The sequence below is a fragment of the Bos javanicus genome, chromosome 15 (genome assembly GCF_032452875.1).
Source record: "Bos javanicus breed banteng chromosome 15, ARS-OSU_banteng_1.0, whole genome shotgun sequence".
Lineage (NCBI taxonomy): Eukaryota > Metazoa > Chordata > Mammalia > Artiodactyla > Bovidae > Bos > Bos javanicus.
Window position 1 is genome coordinate 43,004,721 of NC_083882.1, and position 20,837 is coordinate 43,025,557.

Consider the following 20,837-nt stretch of genomic DNA (forward strand, 5'->3'; position numbering starts at 1 on the left):
AACCACAATTCTGACTTCAAAAACCGCAAATTAGCTCTGCCGGTTCTAGAAATTAATATAAATGGGGTCAAACAGTATTTTCTGTGTTTGGCTTCTTCGTTCAACAAAATGTCTGTGAAATTCATCCACGTTGCTGTGAAATTCATCTCTCAGTAATGCTACTTTTAAATGAAGTATAGGATTCCTGTCTGAACACACCACATCCACAGATCTGTTTCGGCTGATGGGCACTGCGGTTGCTGCTGCTTTGGGTCATCCTGAACGAAGCTGCAGTGAACCCCCTGCAGGGTCTCCTTGTGGACACCTGCCTCATTGCCCTTGGGGGGACCACTGGCCTGTGGGCAGGTGTTGTCTCTAGCATGAGGAGATATCACCATTTTGCTTCCTAAGTTGAGGGGTGACTTTTATGGGTCTCAAAATGAATATAAAAATATAGAAGGAAGTAGAGGGAAGAGCAAGAGGAAAGAAATAGATGGACCTTAAAGTACTCCTAATACTGATTCTTGCAGTCAATGCTGAGGCCCTACTCTGATCTGGTAAAAGCTGGGCCGCGCCTCTTTCCCACTCCCCGTGGCCTGACGTCAACCCATCTCTGCTCTGCCAGGACAGCTGTGACTTGCTGGCACGGCTGTGGAGGCACGATGGAGGCTGTGCCAAGTGGAACAGGCACCGGTGCTCTGCGAGGGACATTACCAGCCGGGCCATAAATCTGCACACTCATTCCTCCCCAGCTGCTGAAATGGTTCCGACAGCCCCTCCCCACACTCAAGGTCATGGCAGCTTTACATTTCCCGCCTTAGCAGCCTGGATCCTAGGAAGACTTTAAAGCATATACAAAGCAACTCCCCGGGCACGTAAGCGGAAAGGGCCTTTACAGAGCCTCTGAAGCACAACGCCCCACATGGGGCGGCCTCGGCTCCCGCCCTCTGCCTGCTCACCGAGCACCCGGCCGCTGTCCTCGAACATGCATTCTACTTACACCAACGAGGTCAACTCCTGACACCCCTCCTAGGGAAACCCTGACGCCAAGAGCCTGTTCTGTTCTGGACCAGAACGTGCCTTTCTGCAGAGAATGTTTATCAGGCCAGGTAATTCTTTGTTACAAGGACCGTCCTGTGAATTGCAGGGTATATAGCAACATCTCTGGCTTCTACCCTCTAGATGCCAGGAACACTCCCAGTAGTGACCACCAAAAATGTCTCCAGACACTGCCCCTCCACATTTCAGCTTTCCAAGACATGATCAGGCTGCACTAAGTGGGCCTGCTTAATCCACAAAAGGCATTTTTTAATCTTGGCAACCGTGTAAAACAAAAACAAAAAAACCCACACTGTTTACTCTGGTAAAAACTGAAAGAAAAACAGGAGAGGCAGAAAAGAAAATTCGGGAAAGCAGAGGCAAGAGGATTTGGAGGGAATAGCGAGGACGAGGGAGAAATTATCCATGTGAGTTCCCGCTTGTAAGCTGACGCATCCACCATGGTTTCCCACATCAGTGACTCAAGCGGCAAACTCGAGGCCATAGCTAACTTCGTGACAGTGTCGGTTTGGGGGCTACAAACTGCAAATCCAGTATTTCAGGAAGTGTCCCTAAATCCAAGTTCACCTCATTATATGGAAACATGCACACATACACACAACTTTACCCTCCTGTTCCGTTAAATCAGACAGCTTAAAATGTATGCTCTTCCCATATTTTTTTATTTTCTTATCGACTCCATTTGACTAAAACAAACAAGAACCATACAAAACAGTTTTAACATATCTTAGAAAATTAGCCAAAAAATTAAGAAGGTTCAGCATATTACATTGTACAATATTTAGGTAAGAATGTTTGAAAATTATAAATATTTTGTTCCCTCTCAACATAGCACATCACAAAAATACATTTTAAAAACTTTTTTCATGTGTAATTTCTAGGAATGATCATATTGCTGTTTATTAAGGCAAAGGTCTGATTAGGACAAGCATTCACACACACCAGAGATGTTCTGTACAGTAACTACAAACGTAAAACCGAGGGGTCTGCCAGCACGTGGATGGTTGAAACCATTTTAAATATTAGGAAGAATTCAGTTAGTATCAAAACATCATTCTGAATGGGATTCACTTAGTTCCTCTCTGTGTTATCTTTGATTCTGAAGTATCTATCTCAGCCAAAGCATTATTAAAGACTTCTGCTCCCTTGAGACGGTGTCTCTGGAGCTAGATGCCAATCGCTCACGCGGCATTAAACCTGCACAACCAAAGGCAAGAATGGCAACCCCTCAGTCCGAGCGAGGACCACGTCCAGGAGAAGGGCCTTTTCCAGCTGAGCAGCCGTGGTCAGAGGCGTCCGCGTCCACCGCAGACCACGGTAAGCAGAGTGGCCGACTTAGTTTAGAAACAAGCACTCGGAGGAGGAAATACGCTGCTGGAAAAACAACAGCCCCAGCCCACAGAGGTTCCGATACCCAGTGACCTGAGCGCCTCCCGGCTCCTGGGCACACGCCACTGGGCTGTCTGTGCACTGCCGCCTCCGAAAAGAATCTGAGGGAGCTGAAGGGAATTTTCAGAAGCTGAGGTTTTCAAAGAAAGAGTAAATAAAGAGCCTGACAATGTTGACTTTTTTTTTTTTTTTTCTTTTCAGGTAAGCCCTTCCTTATTGGCAGATAAATAAGAAGGCTTCTTTAGTATACTGACCCCACAGGAGGCGCTGGATTAGAAGCAGAAAAGCCAGGGCCTTCTGTCTTTAGCATAAAGTTCTGCAGCTATGCTTGCAACCCACACAGCTGACGTAATGACGGCTCACTCTGTGGTCTTCTTTTCTTTCCAGCTCTTCTGTCGTTCCTCAAGCTCTGCCTGGGTGAAAGCTGCCGGGCCCCAGTTAGTGATCAAGTGAGCATTTTTTGAACCTAAGAGACAAACACGCATCAAACATACAAGGTCTTATATTCTTCAATTAACATTATCATTTTTCTATAGACAAGACATTTTTCTACTTTATTTTCTTTTCTGAGGAATATCCATAAAGGTCATAGGAGGCAAAACCATCAGAAGATGTACACAAAGGGAATTAAACAGGCCTTCTCATCTATCAGAAGGCAAAAGAAATTCAAGAAAAGTTTATTGCAAAGAGCTGGGTTCCTGTATATTTGGGCTAAGAAAGTCTTTTTTCAGCACAATTCAAGTACACAAATAAAAGAGAAAAACTGACTAAATATCTGATTACTTCAGAGAGTGTGTTACCTGGTTCTATCAATCGAATTAATCCTTCATGATGGGCCACTTTGTCCTTCCAGCTCTTGGTCATCTTAGCTGCCATCTCTAGCTTCTTTTTAACTCCCTGGAACAAGAGCAGACTTTAGACTCTGCAAACACACAGGTAGTTTAAGAGCCAAATAACACTGATTGGGCACTTGCTCCATGCCTGTGGATTATCTCATTAAGTCATTCCAGCCACAGAAACACGGGCTATTATTACCCTCATGGTACACAGGTGGAGACTAGGATTCAGAGCAGTTAAATAACCTGCCCGAGGTCCCCCGAGGACCTAATTCACACTAATTACAGATGATGTATAAGATACTCCTGTGCCAGTGACACCTTACTGCCTCTCGACTCCAAATCCACCCTTCGCTGTCCTGCCTGTGACCCTCGCCAGCAGGCCCCACGTAAGCTTCGTCAGTGGAGGAGCTGGCAGGACACTGGAAGAGGCGGGGGCTTTGCCTCCAGGTTCCACTGTGCTCATCTCAGCAGCTCCTGTGGCACGTGGGACACCCACGGTGTCCATCTAGTGGGTTTCAGCGGCACCTCCCCTGTGGGCAGCTGCCACCAGTGCCCCAGAGGGTAGCTTCCCCGTCACAGGGCTTCGTTGGGCTTTCCTGCCGTCCAGGGGCCAAGGCCATGCCCTCCCCAAGGAGGACCGGATCCCAGCACTGGGCTTATAGAGCAGAGTGTGTGTTCCTTGCCTGCGTGCTCTGTCCCAGCCGGGGTGGGGGTGGAGGCAGTGGCTGCTTCCTGTGTCTGCTCTTCCTGTATTCTTAAGAGTTTTTTGGCTGCTCAGTAGGTAATCCTCTGTTGTAGTTAATAGCTGATTATATTAAACCTTCCTTGTTCAAAGTACTGTGTGGTTTCAGTCTCCCGATTGAATTCCAACTGTTATACCTCATTGCCTGTGAAAAACCCTTACTTACAGCTAAGCAACATCCTCACACAGCTTTTTATGGCAGAGCAAATAAATATTCTCTTGTTTTTAAATGTTTAAGAATTTAAATGCACATATTTGCAGGGATGGGCGTAATGACCTCGTACTGCTCAAGTGCCTGTTTCCGCTCGAGCTCAAGCTGCTGCAGCTGCTCCAAGGCTTCCTGGAGGGCCTGCTCTTTGATGACGCGCTGGTTCTCCAGCTCCTGCTTCTCCGCTTCCGTGGTCTGAATGGCCTGCTGCTGCTCCAGGTGCCACTTCTCCAGCTCAGCCCTCTTGGACGACTCTTCCTCCAGCAGCCTGCAATACAGAGAGCTCAGGGTGACCGCACCCGACCCAGAAGATGACAAAGCACAGCGGAGCCTCAGAGGAGCCGGGAGGTCATCCAACCACCTCTCTTCTCACAAAAAGGAACCCAGGAGCCAGAGAGGCCCAGATTTGTGGGTAAGGTGACCCACGGGTCTGCTCCAAGCTCTGTTTCACCCTTTTATGAAAAAAAAAAAAATTAAAAATAACATGTACTGAAGGCTTAATGGGCCAAGAAAGAAGTGCATTTTTTCAACTGATCTTCACAATAGGCTTACGTACTATTATTATTCAGTTCAGAGATGAAGAAAGTGAGGCACCAAGGGTAGGTGACCTGGACCAGGTCATCCACCTGACAGGCAGGTGGCAGGCTGAGTTTTGAAATCTGCTGGTTGCTACAACATTAAAACACTTTTTTATCTAGCAGAAACCTATCACCAAGGGAAAAGCTGGCACACCAACAAAGGCAGAGGAGGAGGAGCTGACAAAAGCCAGAGGAAGCAGACGCCAGCTACTGACCGAGCACTACAGGTCAGGCTCTACCTTTGTTCCTGTGATTCCCCCAGAATTCCATATTATTGTTATCACAATAACACCGTGTTATTGTCATCACAATAACACCGTGTTATTGTCCCTGCAGATGAAGTCAAAGGGTTTCAAAGTATGACGCACAGGTAAGCAATGGATTTCAACCCAGGCCCACGTGACTTCAAAATGTTATCTTTTAATAACAGGCTACCTATCGGAGGATATCCCAGGTTAAGCAGGTATTTAATAAATAAACTAACTTGTACCCCAAGTGTAGACAATGTGGTTAGATGCCAGCCCAGGACAGGACGCAGGTCTACTGGCTCGATCGTCAGAATTATGTAACAAACCCCACAGCAGGCCAGTTACTGCCGCCTAAGAGCATTTGCACGTCTAAAGCCAACAGCAGCAGAAATAAAGTGACAGCCTCTACAGCCACTATCTGACCACCCAGTCCTGCACCACTGTAAGAATTCCCTCAACGACATCCTACAGGGTGGCCTCCGACCGTGTGTGATGGGCCGCTGCTTCATAACCCGGGTCAGTTAGTTTATTTCTGGGCAGCCTTGATCCTTAAAAGTTCTTTCTCAACTATCTCCTATCTCCTCCCTCGGGTTCCACAAAGGGCCAGTGTGCTCCCTCTGAGTCGTCTCTTGGATGTGACATCGCAGTGAACACTACCCTGCCACCAGGGGCTAACCAGAGTGTGTATGCTATACACCGTCCATGTGCTTTCCTAGACATGGGAGATACACCAGTGAACGAGACTGGAAGATCTGTTTCTTCATCCTGGTGGTCAAAGTCTGGAGGGCAAGGGACATTGCAGAAGGTGAGGCTGCCCAGCACTGAATCCCCTTCACGTGTCCAGGAATGTCTTGATGAAAAACGGGGTCCGTCTCCCAACACAGAAGTCACAGCCCCTGCCCTTCTGCCCCGGCAAGCTGGGGTGCAGTGGAAGCTGGGCTTGGCTAAGCAGCTGTCACTCCTAGAACTTCGTGAAACCACTGACTCACGAGAGCAGAGACAGTGGAGAGTTTATCTTGCTGGTGGTAGCAACATGCAGTGTTGAGTGATGGCAGAAGCAATGGGGACAACTGACTGACAAACCCATGGTGCCAACATCTGCATCAGTGACATCCTCCCTGGGCTTGTCCCATGGCCTTGTTTGGTCTGCTCAGCCTTCCTTGGTTCCTGCCTGTGTTCAGGGCCTGGCCACCTGCCTTTCTGAGGAATTGGTGAATTTCTCAAGAACCTTCCAAAAAAACACTTTGATTGCTTTAGCTAACCCAAGTTGGGTTTTTCTGGTTTGCAAATAGGACTCCTGACTAAAGACGAACCTCTCTGTACCTCAATTTCTTCATTTATGAAAAAGGAATAGGAACTACGTGCGTGTGTGTGTGTGTGTATGTTCAGTCATGTCTGACTCTTTGCAACCCCATAGACTGCAGCCCGCCAGGCTCCCCTGGACATGGGTTTTTCCAGGGAAGAATACTGGAGTAGGTTGCCATTTCCTACTCCAGGGGATCTTCCCAACCCAGGAAATGAACCCAAATCTCTTGCATCTCTTACAATAGCAGGCAGATTCTATACCACCAGCGCCACCTGGGTAGCCCCACTAGGAACTACTCCCACCATCAAAGGTTTGCTGATCCACTAGATGTGATAATGTAGGTGGTTCTTAGAACCATGCCTACCGCATTGTTAGTATTGAATAAATGTCAGCTCATATTGTTATGATGGGACTATTAGCTCATTTGCTCTGAATGCTCATGAAGACTGCCTGAGAGTATATGAGTATATGAGGTTTTTGGCAATCAATTACATCAGAGAAGTAAAACCCTGAACCTTTTCAAATGAATTGCTTTTAAGCCAAGTCTCCTGGATCCTGTACTTGCTCTGTTGATACTTTAAATTATCTTCTTGCTCTAAAACCAGCATTCCAGCCTGTCAACATCTTTTTTGAATGCTTATTTTGATATTCTATACATTACATTTCTTCTCCATCTGCAAATGAGATATAAAGGAACAGAAACCAACAAATTCCGATGACTATCAAATCCAGACATTAAACTCTGCAAGCACCACCCTCTTCAGCCTTCACAACAACCCTATGAGCTTATTACATATAAGGAACTGAAGGCTGAAAGTCGTGAAGTAACTTGTCTAAAAATTACATGACTAGACAGTACAATGGCTGGGAATCAAACCCAGATCCTCAGTCCGGGGCCATCTATTACTGTGTGGACTGCTGTTCCATATGGCCCCAAGAGTAGAACTTGGATCCACCCATTCAAAAAAGATTCCGTGGGTACTTACCATGTGCCAGACAATGCACCTGTTGCTGGGGATACAGACCTGACCAAAGTGTGCTCCCAGGCCTTACAAACATAAAAATTCAGTGGGTGGAAGTTATAATGGGGCAGACTATGGCTCAGTCTCAAGAAGTTTCCAATAATTGAGCTGTCCAAATGGTAAATGAACAGTTTCCTTCTGAGTTCCACTCAGAAGAGGCTAGATAACCTTAAGGATTACACATTAAAAAACAGCAACACCACTTCAATTTTAATGGAAAAACCCAAAACGAGAAGACCCAGATGGTTCAAGTCAAAGTCCTTGTATTTAAACGATTCACGATTAAAAGTACCTCTGGGGAAACTTAAGACACTGACAGAGGAGGGCCCGTCCACTGGAAGAACAGCGAGATGCCAAATGTTCCGAGAGTGCCTTGCTGTTGCTCAGAGCTAGGACAGAGGTCAACTACAAAGCCCTGGATACACACCCCCAGCGAAGATTACGTTACAGCTCACTGAAGTGCGTGTGTGCTCAGTCATGAAACATAAGCTTAGCTGCAGGGTGTATACAGAGGGCTTTTCAGCTGACCTCTGTCCTAGTCAACAGCAGGCACTCTGGCACTTGGCCAGGTATTTAATCGCGAGTCGTTTAAATACAGGAACTTTGATTAAAATTGAAGTTTTTTCAGCTTTTCAGTTCATTAGTGCTAGACTTAAACGTTTCTATCCCAACTCCATGATGATTTCCTTTGACCTTTTACCCACAAAGGGTACCCTGAAGAGTGGGAGCAAGGAGAAAGCCCTCTTGGTCAGTCTGACAAAATGTCCCTCTGAATCAGGCCCAGCCTCTAGTGACTTTGGAAAAGATATGGACTCACCACACTTTAAAAAATGACCACTAAAAAAAAAAAAAAAAAAAAAGACCACTAGAGGGCGTAGGTCTGTCCCTTTCAAGTTCCAAAATCGAAGTTAAAAACAGAATAGTAAAATGCCTAAAATGGCCTTTAAACACCAAGAAAAAGTAGTTAGTTTTTGTGTAGTAATTTTAGCTTATTGGTACAGAGCTGTATGTAGTAGTTATATTTCCATTTACCAAGTTGAAACCATTTTTCCATTTACTGAGATTAGAGTGTACAAAATAATTAGTCAGAGCTTTTTCTTTTTTTTGGCCATGCCATGAGACATGCAAGATCTTACTTCCCTGACCAAGGATCAAACTTGTGCCCCCTGCAGTGGAAGCGCAGAGTCCTAACCACTGGATCACCAGGAAATTCCCTTGTTGTTCAGTCACTAAGTCGTGTCTGACTCTTTGTGACCCCAGGCACTAGAGCCCCCGGGGCTCCTTTGTCCATGGGGTTTTCCAGGCAAGAATTGGGGAGTGCATTGCCATTTCTTTCTCCAGGTGCATCTTCCTGGACCAGGGATCAAATCTGAATCTCTTGCTTTGGCAGGCGGATTCTTTACCACTGCGCCATCATGGAAGCCCAGGGAATTCCCTAGCCAGAACTTTTTAAATAAAATACTCATCCCTGGGCTCCTATCCACAGATATTTTGATACCGTAAATCTGGAACAGTCCTTACACGTGCATTTTTCAAAGCTTTATGTAAATGATTCTGATATTTACTATTGATTAAAAATTACTGCCATTATCCAAAACTGTCTTATTCAAAACATCATTCTATAAACATGAAGTAACTAATACTTTAATAAATTTCTAGAGTTACCTGGTTCCCTTTATGATCTGATCTCTGCCATGTCATAATTAATCTCCCTCACAGCTTCAGAGAAGTAAATACATATTGCATCTCATCTGTGAATTCTCTACACAAGGGCAACCTATAAACTCAACACATCACAAATGACGCGGGTCAAAAATACCTAACGTCCCTAGAACGTCTCTCTTCGGAAGTCGCACGGGACCAAACCTTCCCATGCAGCGGACGGTGTGCTAACATCACAACTGTACAGTGCCACTGCCACTGCCCAATGGCAAGCGGGTGAAGGTCCCTAGACCCTGGCTAACACCACGATGAACACGCACTTGTGGGACCCATATGTTCCAAGCGATGTGTAAAGCATTCGATCTTCTATTAGAAGATAATTTTTCCTTAACAGAATCAAACATTTCAACACCTAATTTGTTTTTGAAGTCATTTTGGCAACGTGCGTAACAAGCCTTTCTCTCTCTCTTCCTACCTGAAGATTAAACAAACGCCTCTTGCAGCTCCACGTGTGGATGCAGCCATGGAAAATCTATCCCAGCTCATCCCACACCCGCTCCTACAATGGCGTGAGGTGTGCCTGCACTAATCAGCTGCGGCTACGGGGCAACGGTGGTTAGTGCTGCAACCCCTGACGCGACATCTCAAGGACAGCTAATGGGGAAGCAAGTTAGAAACTGGGAGATGGCAGCTGACATTTGCTCTTTGGGGTCTTCATTCAATTTCGTCCCTCCTACTGAGTCAAAAGTGAGAGTTCTCATCCAAGATCACGACCATCATACATAGTAAACCTGACTTTAAAAGGTCTAAGGGGGAAAAAAAAATCTGTTTCAAGAACTTCTGAAACTAAGAATTATGTAAGGAATGTCACCAATCCTGAAAGACCAAATGGAAACTGCTCAGTTCCTCACTGTCCCCCAAAGTGGCTGCAGCTCTGGCCTAACAGGCCCCTGCCTCCACACGAGGGCCTTCTCAGGTCTGGAACATGTGGAAGAAACCAGATTCTCATCAGGGCTGATGCTGGCTCCACGGACATTCTAGAATCTGACTAAGGGAACCGCACCAAACATATCCATCTGACTACTCTGAAATAGATACACGGCCTGTCATTAGCCACAGACGCAAGGGTTTCCCGGGGGAGATGGGGAATAAAGAGCCCAGCCAGATAAGCCTCCAGGGTCCCTCCCATCTGGCAGAGACTCTTCCCTCTCCAGCAGAGTCAGTGCTTCCTAGAAAGTGTATGAGCCCAGGCAGGGCACACAAAGAGCAGAGGATGAGTTGATCCGCACCTGGCCTGTAGCTTCCGCACAGTCTCTTCATCTTGCCGAGCCTGTCTCTCATCCTCGAGAGCCTCCTGCAGCTTTAGGTACATGTCTTCCAGCTCCCGGACCCGCTGCAAATACTGCTCCAGTTCAGAGGATTTCTGGGCAACCTGTTCTTCCATCTGCTGCCTGATCTGAGGGTATAAAAATCATGTTTAAACCAGGCCGACTTCGCCCTCGGGAAAGCCTCTTGCTCCAACACCATCCTGAGCGAGGCCACAGCCACAGCCACAGCACTTCAGGTTGGGCAGGGCCCTGTCCTTCACTCCTTGATGATGGAGGAAGCAAGAGTACCACACCCATCCGCAAGACCACAGTTTAAGAGTCCAGGCACACAGACTACACCCAAAGGCTGTTCTCCTGCCCTGGTGTATTTCTCATCCCTTCCACCCTGCGTTTCAAACTCAAGAAAAAAATACTTCCCCGTATAATTTCTCTTTAAATTCATTTCTGTCTTAAAGCCACATCCATCTAAAAGGAATGAACCTTTCCCACTCAGAACACCCAAAAGGTTAAAATAAGGGGGAAAGGAAAGATGGTCTCCTGCACTTACCTGGCTGCCTAGCACCCTCTACTTTCTCCCTCCCTAGGGCACCTCCAAACCTGGGGGACCCTCAAGCATCTAATTAGCATTCTAACACATTTATGGTTTCTCCATTCTGGATTAAAGAGCCTTGAATCTCTGCCTTAAAAGTTAAGACAAGGACATCATAAATGTAATATCAAACATATTAGCACATGTCTCTGCAGTTTGTATTTTCACTTGCATTAGCTTACTTCATCCTCACAGGGGTCATGAGAGATCATGTGACATCCCCCTAATTTGAAGAAGAGAAACTAATACTCATAAGCAAGAGCAGAGGACACAAACCCAGATCTGGCTGTGGTGCAGCACCCCCTCAGATCTCGGGTGCCTTCCTTTCACAACACACACACATCCACTTCAAGTCTAAGCAACAGAAAGTTGCTGAAGGAAATGTCACAGCACGTATTTAGCAGGGCCATGGGCCCAGCCGTCTCCCACACACTGTAACCCAATGTGAGGAGACCTGTGTTCCAGTTAACCAGCTCACTGCCTGAAGCAACTGGACCGTGGGGATGAGAACCCCTAAGATGAGTCAGAGCTGCCAAGAGTCACAGACCAGCATTCACATATTCTCATGACTTCAGAACCCCCACTCCTGCTCACGATAGAGGGGAAATATCATGGAACCTGTAGACCAGCATTCACATATTCTCATGACTTCAGAACCCCAACTCTTGCTCACGACAGAGGGGAAATATCATGGAACCTGTGCTTACTTTTTTCCAAGCCAAAACTCTGAAGGATGAAAGGGATGCTAGCAATAATTATACCAGGATGGTGGGGACTGTCCCAGGCAAACCAGGACGTGGAGTCCCCCTCCCCACAGCACTTATCAACCCATTCCATAAATTTGTATTGGAGGTCTTGAGAGCAAGATTTACCTTTACATCCTTGGCATGATACCTGGCACACACAGAGTGCTCAATAAACTAATAATGAGTTAATAACAAACACAAAACCTCCCCAACAGCCAGCCCACCGTGAGTCAGCAGCAGAGACAGCTGGCAAGATGATCTCACTCTAGCCTCCCAGGTCTTCCCCCTTCACCAAGCCAGGCAGGCTCCTGCCCCTCCATCCATACAGGTTGGCCTCTGTCCTTCTGCTGACCAGGACGGGATCGGGGTGGGCTTTTCAAGTTAAAGCAGCAGCACCCCAGGGAGTGCGGTACTTACAAGCTTCTCCCGCTCCAGCTCCGTGCTGAACCTGGCCTGGAGCTCCACTTGAGTCTGAAGGCGCTTCTTTTCTTCTTCTGCTGCCCGAGATGCTGCTTCTTCCAGTTTCTACCCAAAAACCATTCATAGAAAAGCAGGGACCGTTACAGTGGAAGTGCATTTGGAGAGAAAGGGTCACATTTAAACATTATAGGGGAAGCCAGTCATTCTCAATGTTCAATAAAGACAGAATAAACCCTGTAGATCCACTGCAATTCCAGTCCAACAATTTTCCCAGTCAACATACAAAACAAATTGGATAAACGAATGACTCCTAGTAAGCTGTAACATTTTGCAAAGAAAATTTTAGTGTCGTCATTAAATTCATTTGCAAATGCATCTGTGAAGTTCCAATCTATTTCTTGCGCTCACTGCAGTTCTGTCATCTTAACACTGTTCCTTAAAAACTTTGCTGTTGTTATGTTAGCCGCTCAGTCATGTCCGGCTCTTTGCAGCCCCATGAACTGTAGGCTCCTCTGTTCATGGAACTCTCCAAGCAAGCATACTGGAGTGGGTAGACATTCCCTTCTCCAGAGGATCTTCCCAATCCAGGATGGAACCTGGGTCTCCTGCATTGCAGGCAGACTCTTTACTGTCTGAATCACCAGGGAAGCCCAACTTCCCAAAGGGTGGTTCTCTAGTGAAAGAAGGGAAAAACCGAAAGCAATCATTTAAAGTCTCTGGGAATTATCCTGAGAGCATACAGCAAACAGAGAACATTTATCCAAGAAAATCAACTGAATCTCAGCAAGAACTGTGCAAGTCTATGGCATCTGAACCGCATCACGGCCTCCTCTCCACCCTACCCTTGCGTTGGCAGTAGAAGGAGGCTCTACCCGTGGCCATGGAACCAAGCCCACAAGGCTCCCTCTCAGTTTCCAGTCTAAGGATATGGTATCCCACAGGAGGATGCAGACAAAAAAAAAGTTGTCTGCCATTCCAATAAACAAAGGATGAAGTCTACTATCAAGCCATCAGCCACTGCAGCCATCCCAACAATGACCCATGAGGGAAATTCAGGGTGGAGAGAAACAGGACGCTGGCCCTCGAGAGTGAAAATGCATACCTACAAAATCATTTTAATGAGCTAAAATCTGTATCTTCCTATATATAGAAAAGCACTAAAATCATTAACTTGAAATATCTGTTTTCTTGTGATAAGCACTAACCACACGGTTTTGTTTGTTTTCCAACAAAAACTCCTATAAATCCTGGCTCTCCGCCTATCTCTTTGAAATAGCTCCTCATAGCTGAGAAGCTTTCTCCCAGGCAAGAGTCCTCGGTAAAAGGCACCAGATAAAACGTAACTCTCAACTTGTAGGTTGTGTGTTTTTTTCAGTCAACAAGATCAACAAACTAAATCACAGGCCAGCTAAAAGTCTCACAGGGGAAACAGGGGAAGACAGCAAAGAGCTCCCATGTATTAGGAACAAGTTTCCAAGTCAGGCCTCAAAGATCAAACGTGGGCCAGAATTTAAATATCAGACTATGGGGCAAGTTAGGCCCCAGGGCATTGTTGAAAACAACAGATAAACCTGTGAGATGAACACCTGAGAATGTGACGCCAACTGAGGCAGCCAACTTAACAGAGAGATCAGAGGTGGAGACGGAACCCTGCTGCCACATATAAAAGTAAACTCAAAACGGATTAAAGACCTAAATGTGAGACCAGATACTACCAAACTCCTGCAGGAAAACACAGGCAGAACACTCTTTGACATAAATTACAGCAATATTTTTTCAATCTGTCTTCTAAAGGAAAAGCAATACAAGCAAAAACAAATGGGACCTAATTAGACTTTAAAGCTTATGCACAGCAAAGGAAACCATCAAGAAAATGAAAAGACAACCTACTGAATGGGAGAAAATATTTGCAAATAATATGACCAATAAGGGGACTAATATCCAACATATATAAACAGCTCATACAACTTAACATTAAAAAAAACCAAACAGGCCTTCCCTGGTGGCCCAGTGGTTAGGAATTCACCTGCCAATGCAGAGGATATAGGTTCGATCCCTGGCCCGGGAAGATCCCACATGCCTCAGGGCAACCAAGCCCGCGTGTCACGACCACCGAGCCCTTGTGCTAGAGCCCGTGTTCCGCAACAAGAGAGGCTGCCACGATGAGAAGCCCACACGTCACAACTAGAGAAAAGCCCTTACACGGCAACAAAGACCCAGTGCAGCTGGAAATAATAAGTAAATAAATAAAAGATTTAGGGGAAAAAAAAAGCCAAACCCTGCACACTGTTGGTGGGAATGTAAATTGGTACAGCCACTGTTGAAAACATTATGGAGTGTTCTCAAAAAGACTAAAAACTAAACTACCACATGACCCAGCAATTCCGCCCCTGGGTGACGAGGTAGGAAGTTTCAAGACAAAAACACTAATTTGAAGATATATGCATCCCAATGTTCATAGCATCATTATTTATTATTGTCAAGATATGGAAGCAATCTAAGTGTCTTATCAACAGATGAATGAATAAAGAAGCTGCGGTGTTACAAATATACAACGGACTACTACTAAGCCATAAAAAATAGCAAAACATTGCCATCTGCAGCAACGTGTACGGACTTGGAGGGTGTTATGCCAAGTGAAGTCGGTCAGACAGAGAAAGATATACTGTATGATATCACTTATGGGTGGAATCGGAAACATACAACGAACTAGTGAATATAACAAAAAAGCAGCAGACTCACAGATACAGAGAATAAACCAGTGGTTACCAGTGAGGAGAGAAGGGGAGGGGCCAGGTACAGGAGGGAGGAGTGGGAGACACAGACCGCTGGGTAAGACAGGCTCCAGGATGCGTCATACAGCGTGGGGAAGACAGCCAGTATTCTGTAACAACGATAAATGCAGCATAACCTTTACAAATTATTATTTTTTAAATAATACAGGAAAAAAAAAAAAAAAGCTCTGTTGACACCCTGGTTACTCCAGGACACTGTACCCATACCCAAGGTTGTGCCTTGACAGAGGACGGACAGTCAGAGGCTGCATATCATGAGGAAGATGGACTTCACTCTAATAGTCCGGCTAAGTCACCATGCAAATAAACGAGCAAACAACAGGAAGTCCTTGGGAGAAGGGCGGAAGCCACATCGAGAGTGCTTACAAATATCATCTAAAACACCCAGTTTTCAACAAAAATTATGAGATATGTTGAGAAAGAGTGTGATTGATACACTGGAAAAAAGCAAGTAATAGCAACTACCTTTGAAGGAGCCCAGGCTCTGGATTTAGCAAAGACTTCAAAGAAGTTATTATATGTTCAAAGAACTAAGGAAACCTTATTTACGGAAATTATAGATGATATGATGATATCCCCTCAAACAGACGTCAATAAAGAGACAGAAATTATAAAAAGAAGCAAACAGAAATTCTGCAGTTGAAAACTACAATAACTGAACTAAAAAATTCACTAGAGGGTCTCACCAATACAAGAAGAATCTATCAAACACAGACTGATAGAAATCATCCAATCTGAAGAACAGAACAGAAAATAGCCACAGAGAAATGTGAAACACTCATTAAATGTGAGACACCACTGAACACACCAACATTCACAAAATGGGAATATCTGAAGGAGAGGAAAAAAGAGAAGGAGTAGAAAAATATTGGAAGAAATAATGACTGAAAACTTTCCCAATTTGATGGAAAACATTAATACACCCATCCAAGACAGTAAGATAAACACTAAGAGTGTAATACATACATCATATCATGCACACATATTTATCATAGTAAAACTGTGGAAAACCAAAGACAGAAAATGCCGAAAGTGACAAGAGAAAAATGACTCATCTTACACAAGGGAACACCGGTAAGACTGACAACCAACTTCAGAAACATGTGACTAGTTCTGACCAGAATACCGTAAATAAATAGAGCGAAATGTGATATTTCTGGGCTGGAGTAGTTAACTGGCAAATTCTAGAACACTTGTTTGTCTGACACAGTGAACAGCAGTATTTGACATGGTGGCTGTTCCATCCGCCTGTATGTCATAATTATAGATGTATATACACTCTGATCCAGCAATCCCACCTCTAAGAATTCATTCTACAGATACATCAGACATGTATAAGTAAGTGTTAGTCACTCAGTCGTGTCTGACTCTTTGCAACCCCATGGACTATAGCTCGCCAGGCTCCTCCGTCCACGGAATTCTCCAGGCAATACTGGAGTGGGTAGCTAGTCCTTTCTCCAGATCTTTCTGACCCAAAGATTGAAGCCAGGTCTCCTGCATAGCAAGCAGGTTTTTTACTGTCTGAGCCACCAGGGAAGCCCTTTAGACATGTATGGACATTTATAAAATGACATAGTACAAAATAATTCCCTGCAGCACTGCTTATTAAAACAAAAGACTAAAACCACCCACAAGTTCATCAACAGGAGGAACTAATTAAATAAGTAATAATATAGTCAAATAATAGAATATTTTATAGCTATCAGAAAGAATGAGAAAGCTCTTTATACTACACTGATACAGAAAAAAAAAATATATATATATAAACTAGACGCAGAATCATAAATATGTACTTTTTGTGTTTAAAAATGGTTAAATAAGAATGTATATTCATATTCTCTAGAATATACATTATATGAATCTAGAAAGATACATAAGAAATGAAAATAATAGTTGTCTTAGGCAAGGCATAGGAACCAAGCAGAGGGAAGAGACAGTAGAAGGAAATTTTTTCACTGAATCCCTTTTTATCTTTTAAAATTTTTGAACCATATGATTTTATTACTTATACAAATGATTATATATGTGCTGGGGTTGGGGGGATAAGTAGGTGGAACACAAAGGATTTTTAAGGCAATGTAAGTGAAAAAAATACTCTGAATGGTATTTATAATGTAGATACATGTTGTTATACATTTGTCTGAACCCACAGAACATACACCACCAAGAGTGGACCCTAAGATAAACTATGGACTTTAGGTGACTAGGGGTGTCAGTGTAGACTCATCAACTGAAATAAATGTGCCACTCTGGTTGGGGACGTTGATTCTGGGTGAGGACATGTATATATTGACACTGGAGGTATGTACGAAACCTGTGCACCTTCCTCTTAGTTTTACTGTGAACCTAAAACATCTCTAAAAAAAACTAAGTCTTTTAATAAAATTACTTGAGTAACACTTTAAAGAAATCTGGGAGGAAAAAAAGAAATCTATTAATTTGTTAAAGAAAAATACCAGGGAATTTCCTGGCAGTCCAGTGGTTAGGACCCCACACTCTCACTGCCAAGGGCCCAGGTTCAATCCTTGGTCAAGGAACTAAAATCCCACAAGCTGCACAGTGCAGCCAAAAAGAAAACACACAAAAAAACAGCCTACCATAGTTTCTTATTCCTCCTTCTGAATTAAATGAGGCCTTGTATCAAGTCTCACAAAATGTAATCTCATTCCAGGTGATTCAAATATTCATCTAAGTAGTATTTTTATAAAAATGCTTCAGTGAAAAACTGGAGAATTTTTTTTTGACAAGAAAAGAAATTTAATAATTATTAAAGGATCCATAATAACTGCTTTCCAATATTTACCCATCAAACCTCAAATCAGCTGCTTTAATGATTCGGTAGAACTAGGATGTGGCAAGGTGGTCGAGGTCAGCTGAGGTCTGACCAACTCTGGGTACGCATTCATGTAGCACAGAACAGGGAGCTACATGCTCCTGGAGGTTGAGTTAAAAGTCGACGAGTTTAAAAGGGTCCCAGATGGATGAATCTCAAATGCAGGATGCTAAATGAAAGAACCCACATACTGAAAACGTACATACTCTATGATTCTGTTTATATGATAATTTGGAAAGAATACAGGGACAGAAAACAGATCAGTGGTTTCCAGGGGCCAGGGGTAAGGGGAGAGTCTGAATACAAGAGACAGCATGAAGGAATTCTCTGGGGCACTGGCATTGTTCTAAATTCTGTCTGTGATGGTTTCAAGAATCTAGGCACCTGTAAAAACTCATAAACCTATACCATGATATTGCGATTTATAGTAAGAAATACATAATACTTGGTCTTCGTTCCAGTTTCTGGCACAGATCTCCCCAAAGTCTTGGAATTTCCTAAGTGTTGAGAGTGATAATAAAGTGACTTTAAGAAAACAATGGATAGGGGCCGGTTGCCAATGAAACCTACCATGTGATTAGAGGGTTGGAACTTTCAGTCTGACCTCTGAGGAAAGGAGAGGGGCTGGGGGTTGAGTCAATCACCAATGTCCAATGATGTAATCAATCATGCCTGTGTAATGAATCTTCCATAACAACCCAAAAGCACAGGGTTCAAAAAGATTCCAGATTAGTAAACATACGAAGATTTGGGGAGAGTTATACGCCTAGAGAGGGCATGGAAGCTCCGTGCCCTTTCCCCACATGCTGCCCTATGCATGTGTCTATTCCTGAGTTACAGTCTTTTGTAAGAAACCAGTGACTAGTATGGAAAACATTTCTCCAAGTTACGTAAGCTGTTCTAGCAAATTAATCAAACCTAAGTTGGCGGGGGCGGGGGCACTTCCCTGGTAGCTCAGCTGGTAAAGAATCCACCTGCAAAGAAGGAGACCTGGGTTTGATCCCTGGGTTGGGAAGATCCCCTGGAAGCAGGCATGGAAACCCACTCAGGTATTCTTACCTGGAGAATCCCCACAGACAGTGGAGACTGGCAGGCTACAGAGCACGGGGTCACAAAGAGTCAGACGTGACTGAGTGACTAAGAACAGCACAGCACAAGAGAAGGGGCTGTGGGAACCTCTGACTTACGGCCAGTTGCTCAGAAGCACAGGTAATAACCTGGACTCAGGACTGGCATCTGAAGAGGGAGTTGGGGGCGGAAGAGGGGCTGGTGGTGGTGTCCAGACTGTATCTTTGACTCCAAACAATAAGTAAAATCCACAATTCTAATACTAAGCGTCTTCCAAGATCCTCATGAGTGAAGATGGGAGCTAAAGGGAAAACCTAAAAAGGCAATGGATCCTATCCATTCACCAAAAGTGACCCTGACATCCTCAGGAGAAACTTCTCATCTTTCACTGAACGAATTCAACTGTGCTCACTGTTCTTACAAATGTTCTTTTCTGGTCAATGAAATATCCCTGTTGTCCTGAGACCCTCATACTCTTCAAGGGCTGGGAAAACAGTGTCTCACTCAATGGTCTAGATACACTTCCTGGAAGCGCAGTTCACCAAATCCTCTCCCTACAGTCACTGTTAACCTAGTCCCGGTAGAACTGAAGCTAATAAGCAAGATCACAGAGGTTCCTACAAAGAAACGGGAGCCCGCCCCCAGCCCAGCGCCCAGTCTCACCTTCCTCACGGCCTCCAGCTCCTGCTGTTTGTTTTCGTTTGCTATCTGCAGCTCCTTCATCTGTCGCTCCAGCTCCTCCTGCTCGGCCAGCAGCTTCTTCCTCAGCTCTTTCCGACGCTGGCGGGCTTCTTTGTGTGGTGGGGGGCTGCCCAGCTTCAGGAGATGGATGGTAGAATGGATAGCTGTGAAAGGCATGAGAGAAAAGATGGGAAATACCTTTTATTCTCCGTGAGCCTAACCTGAATGGCATAGTGGGAAGAAAATCGGAAACCCAGGGTAATGCTGATCCTGCCACTGAGCAGTGTTGTGACCGTTAGCCAGTCACAGAACCACTTACACATGGGTTTCTCACCTCTAACCAGAGAGAGATGATCTCTTGAGTCCCTTCCAGCTCCAAAGTCCCATAACTGCCTATCTGTGCTTAAATAGACTTGATTTGGGAACATAACATGCACTTGAGGAACTCCCAACACTTGCAACTTCCTTACTTAACTTCCCAAAAGGCCAAATAAGAATAAGACATCACAAGGGCTGAGATTCAAAATTCCTGGTATCTGATTTGCTACCTGCTGTAAGTAGTCCGTCCTAAAGGAAATCAGTCCTGAATATTCATTGGAAGGACTGACACTGAAACGGAAGCTCCAATACACTTTGACCACCTGATGCGAAGAACTGACTCACTGGAAAAGACCCTGATGCTGGAAAAGATTGAAGGCAGGAGGAGAAGGGGATGACAGAAGATGAGATGGTTGGATGGCGTCACCAACTTAATGGACATGAGTTTGAGCAAGCTCTGGGAGTTGGTGATGGACATGGAGGCCTGGCGTGCTGCAGTCCATGGAGTTGCAAAGAGTCAGATACGACTGAGCGACTGAACTGTAGGTAGTCTGCCCCTCATCTATGCCTTATGAAACCATCTCCCTATATACTCCCTTCCCAAGGTGGTAACAGCCAATACCATATATTGAATATTTGCTATATATAAATATATGTGTATATATATATATACATACACTCTTTACACACATTATCTAAGTTTTGTATGAAATCTGACTTCTTTCCTGATTGTTTCCATTATCTAAATAGGTAGTACAGGGTGGGGGTGGTGGAAGGGAGGCTCCAGAAGGAGGGGATAAATGTGTACTTATAGCTGATTCACATCGTTGTACAGAAGAAACCAATGCAACATTATAAAGCAATTATCCTCCAATTAAAAATAAAATCAAATATAAATAAACAGCCAGTACTTTCACACTGTTCAAATTCAAAAGCCTGAAAGGACAGAGATGAAATCTCCGTCCTACTCCTATTCCCAAGCACTGAGCTCTTCACTCCACTACCAACTAACACCAACTGTTTCTGT

General features: G+C 44.6%; 1 protein-coding gene across 3 annotated transcripts in view; it reads right to left on the reverse strand.

Annotated features, from left to right (window-relative positions):
* Positions 1-1,679: 1,679 nt before the first annotated feature.
* Positions 1,680-20,837, reverse strand: part of SWAP70 (switching B cell complex subunit SWAP70) — a 144,450-nt gene continuing 125,292 nt past the window's right edge. For all 3 annotated transcript variants that reach the window (XM_061440820.1, XM_061440819.1, XM_061440821.1), the window contains 6 exons: positions 19,475-19,656; positions 12,113-12,220; positions 10,322-10,488; positions 4,286-4,484; positions 3,228-3,324; positions 1,680-2,893 (listed from right to left, as the gene is read on the reverse strand). In XM_061440820.1, the coding sequence (XP_061296804.1) occupies positions 2,787-2,893; positions 3,228-3,324; positions 4,286-4,484; positions 10,322-10,488; positions 12,113-12,220; positions 19,475-19,656 (860 nt within the window). In that variant the 3' untranslated portion in view covers positions 1,680-2,786. The remainder of the gene's footprint in view (positions 2,894-3,227; positions 3,325-4,285; positions 4,485-10,321; positions 10,489-12,112; positions 12,221-19,474; positions 19,657-20,837) is intronic.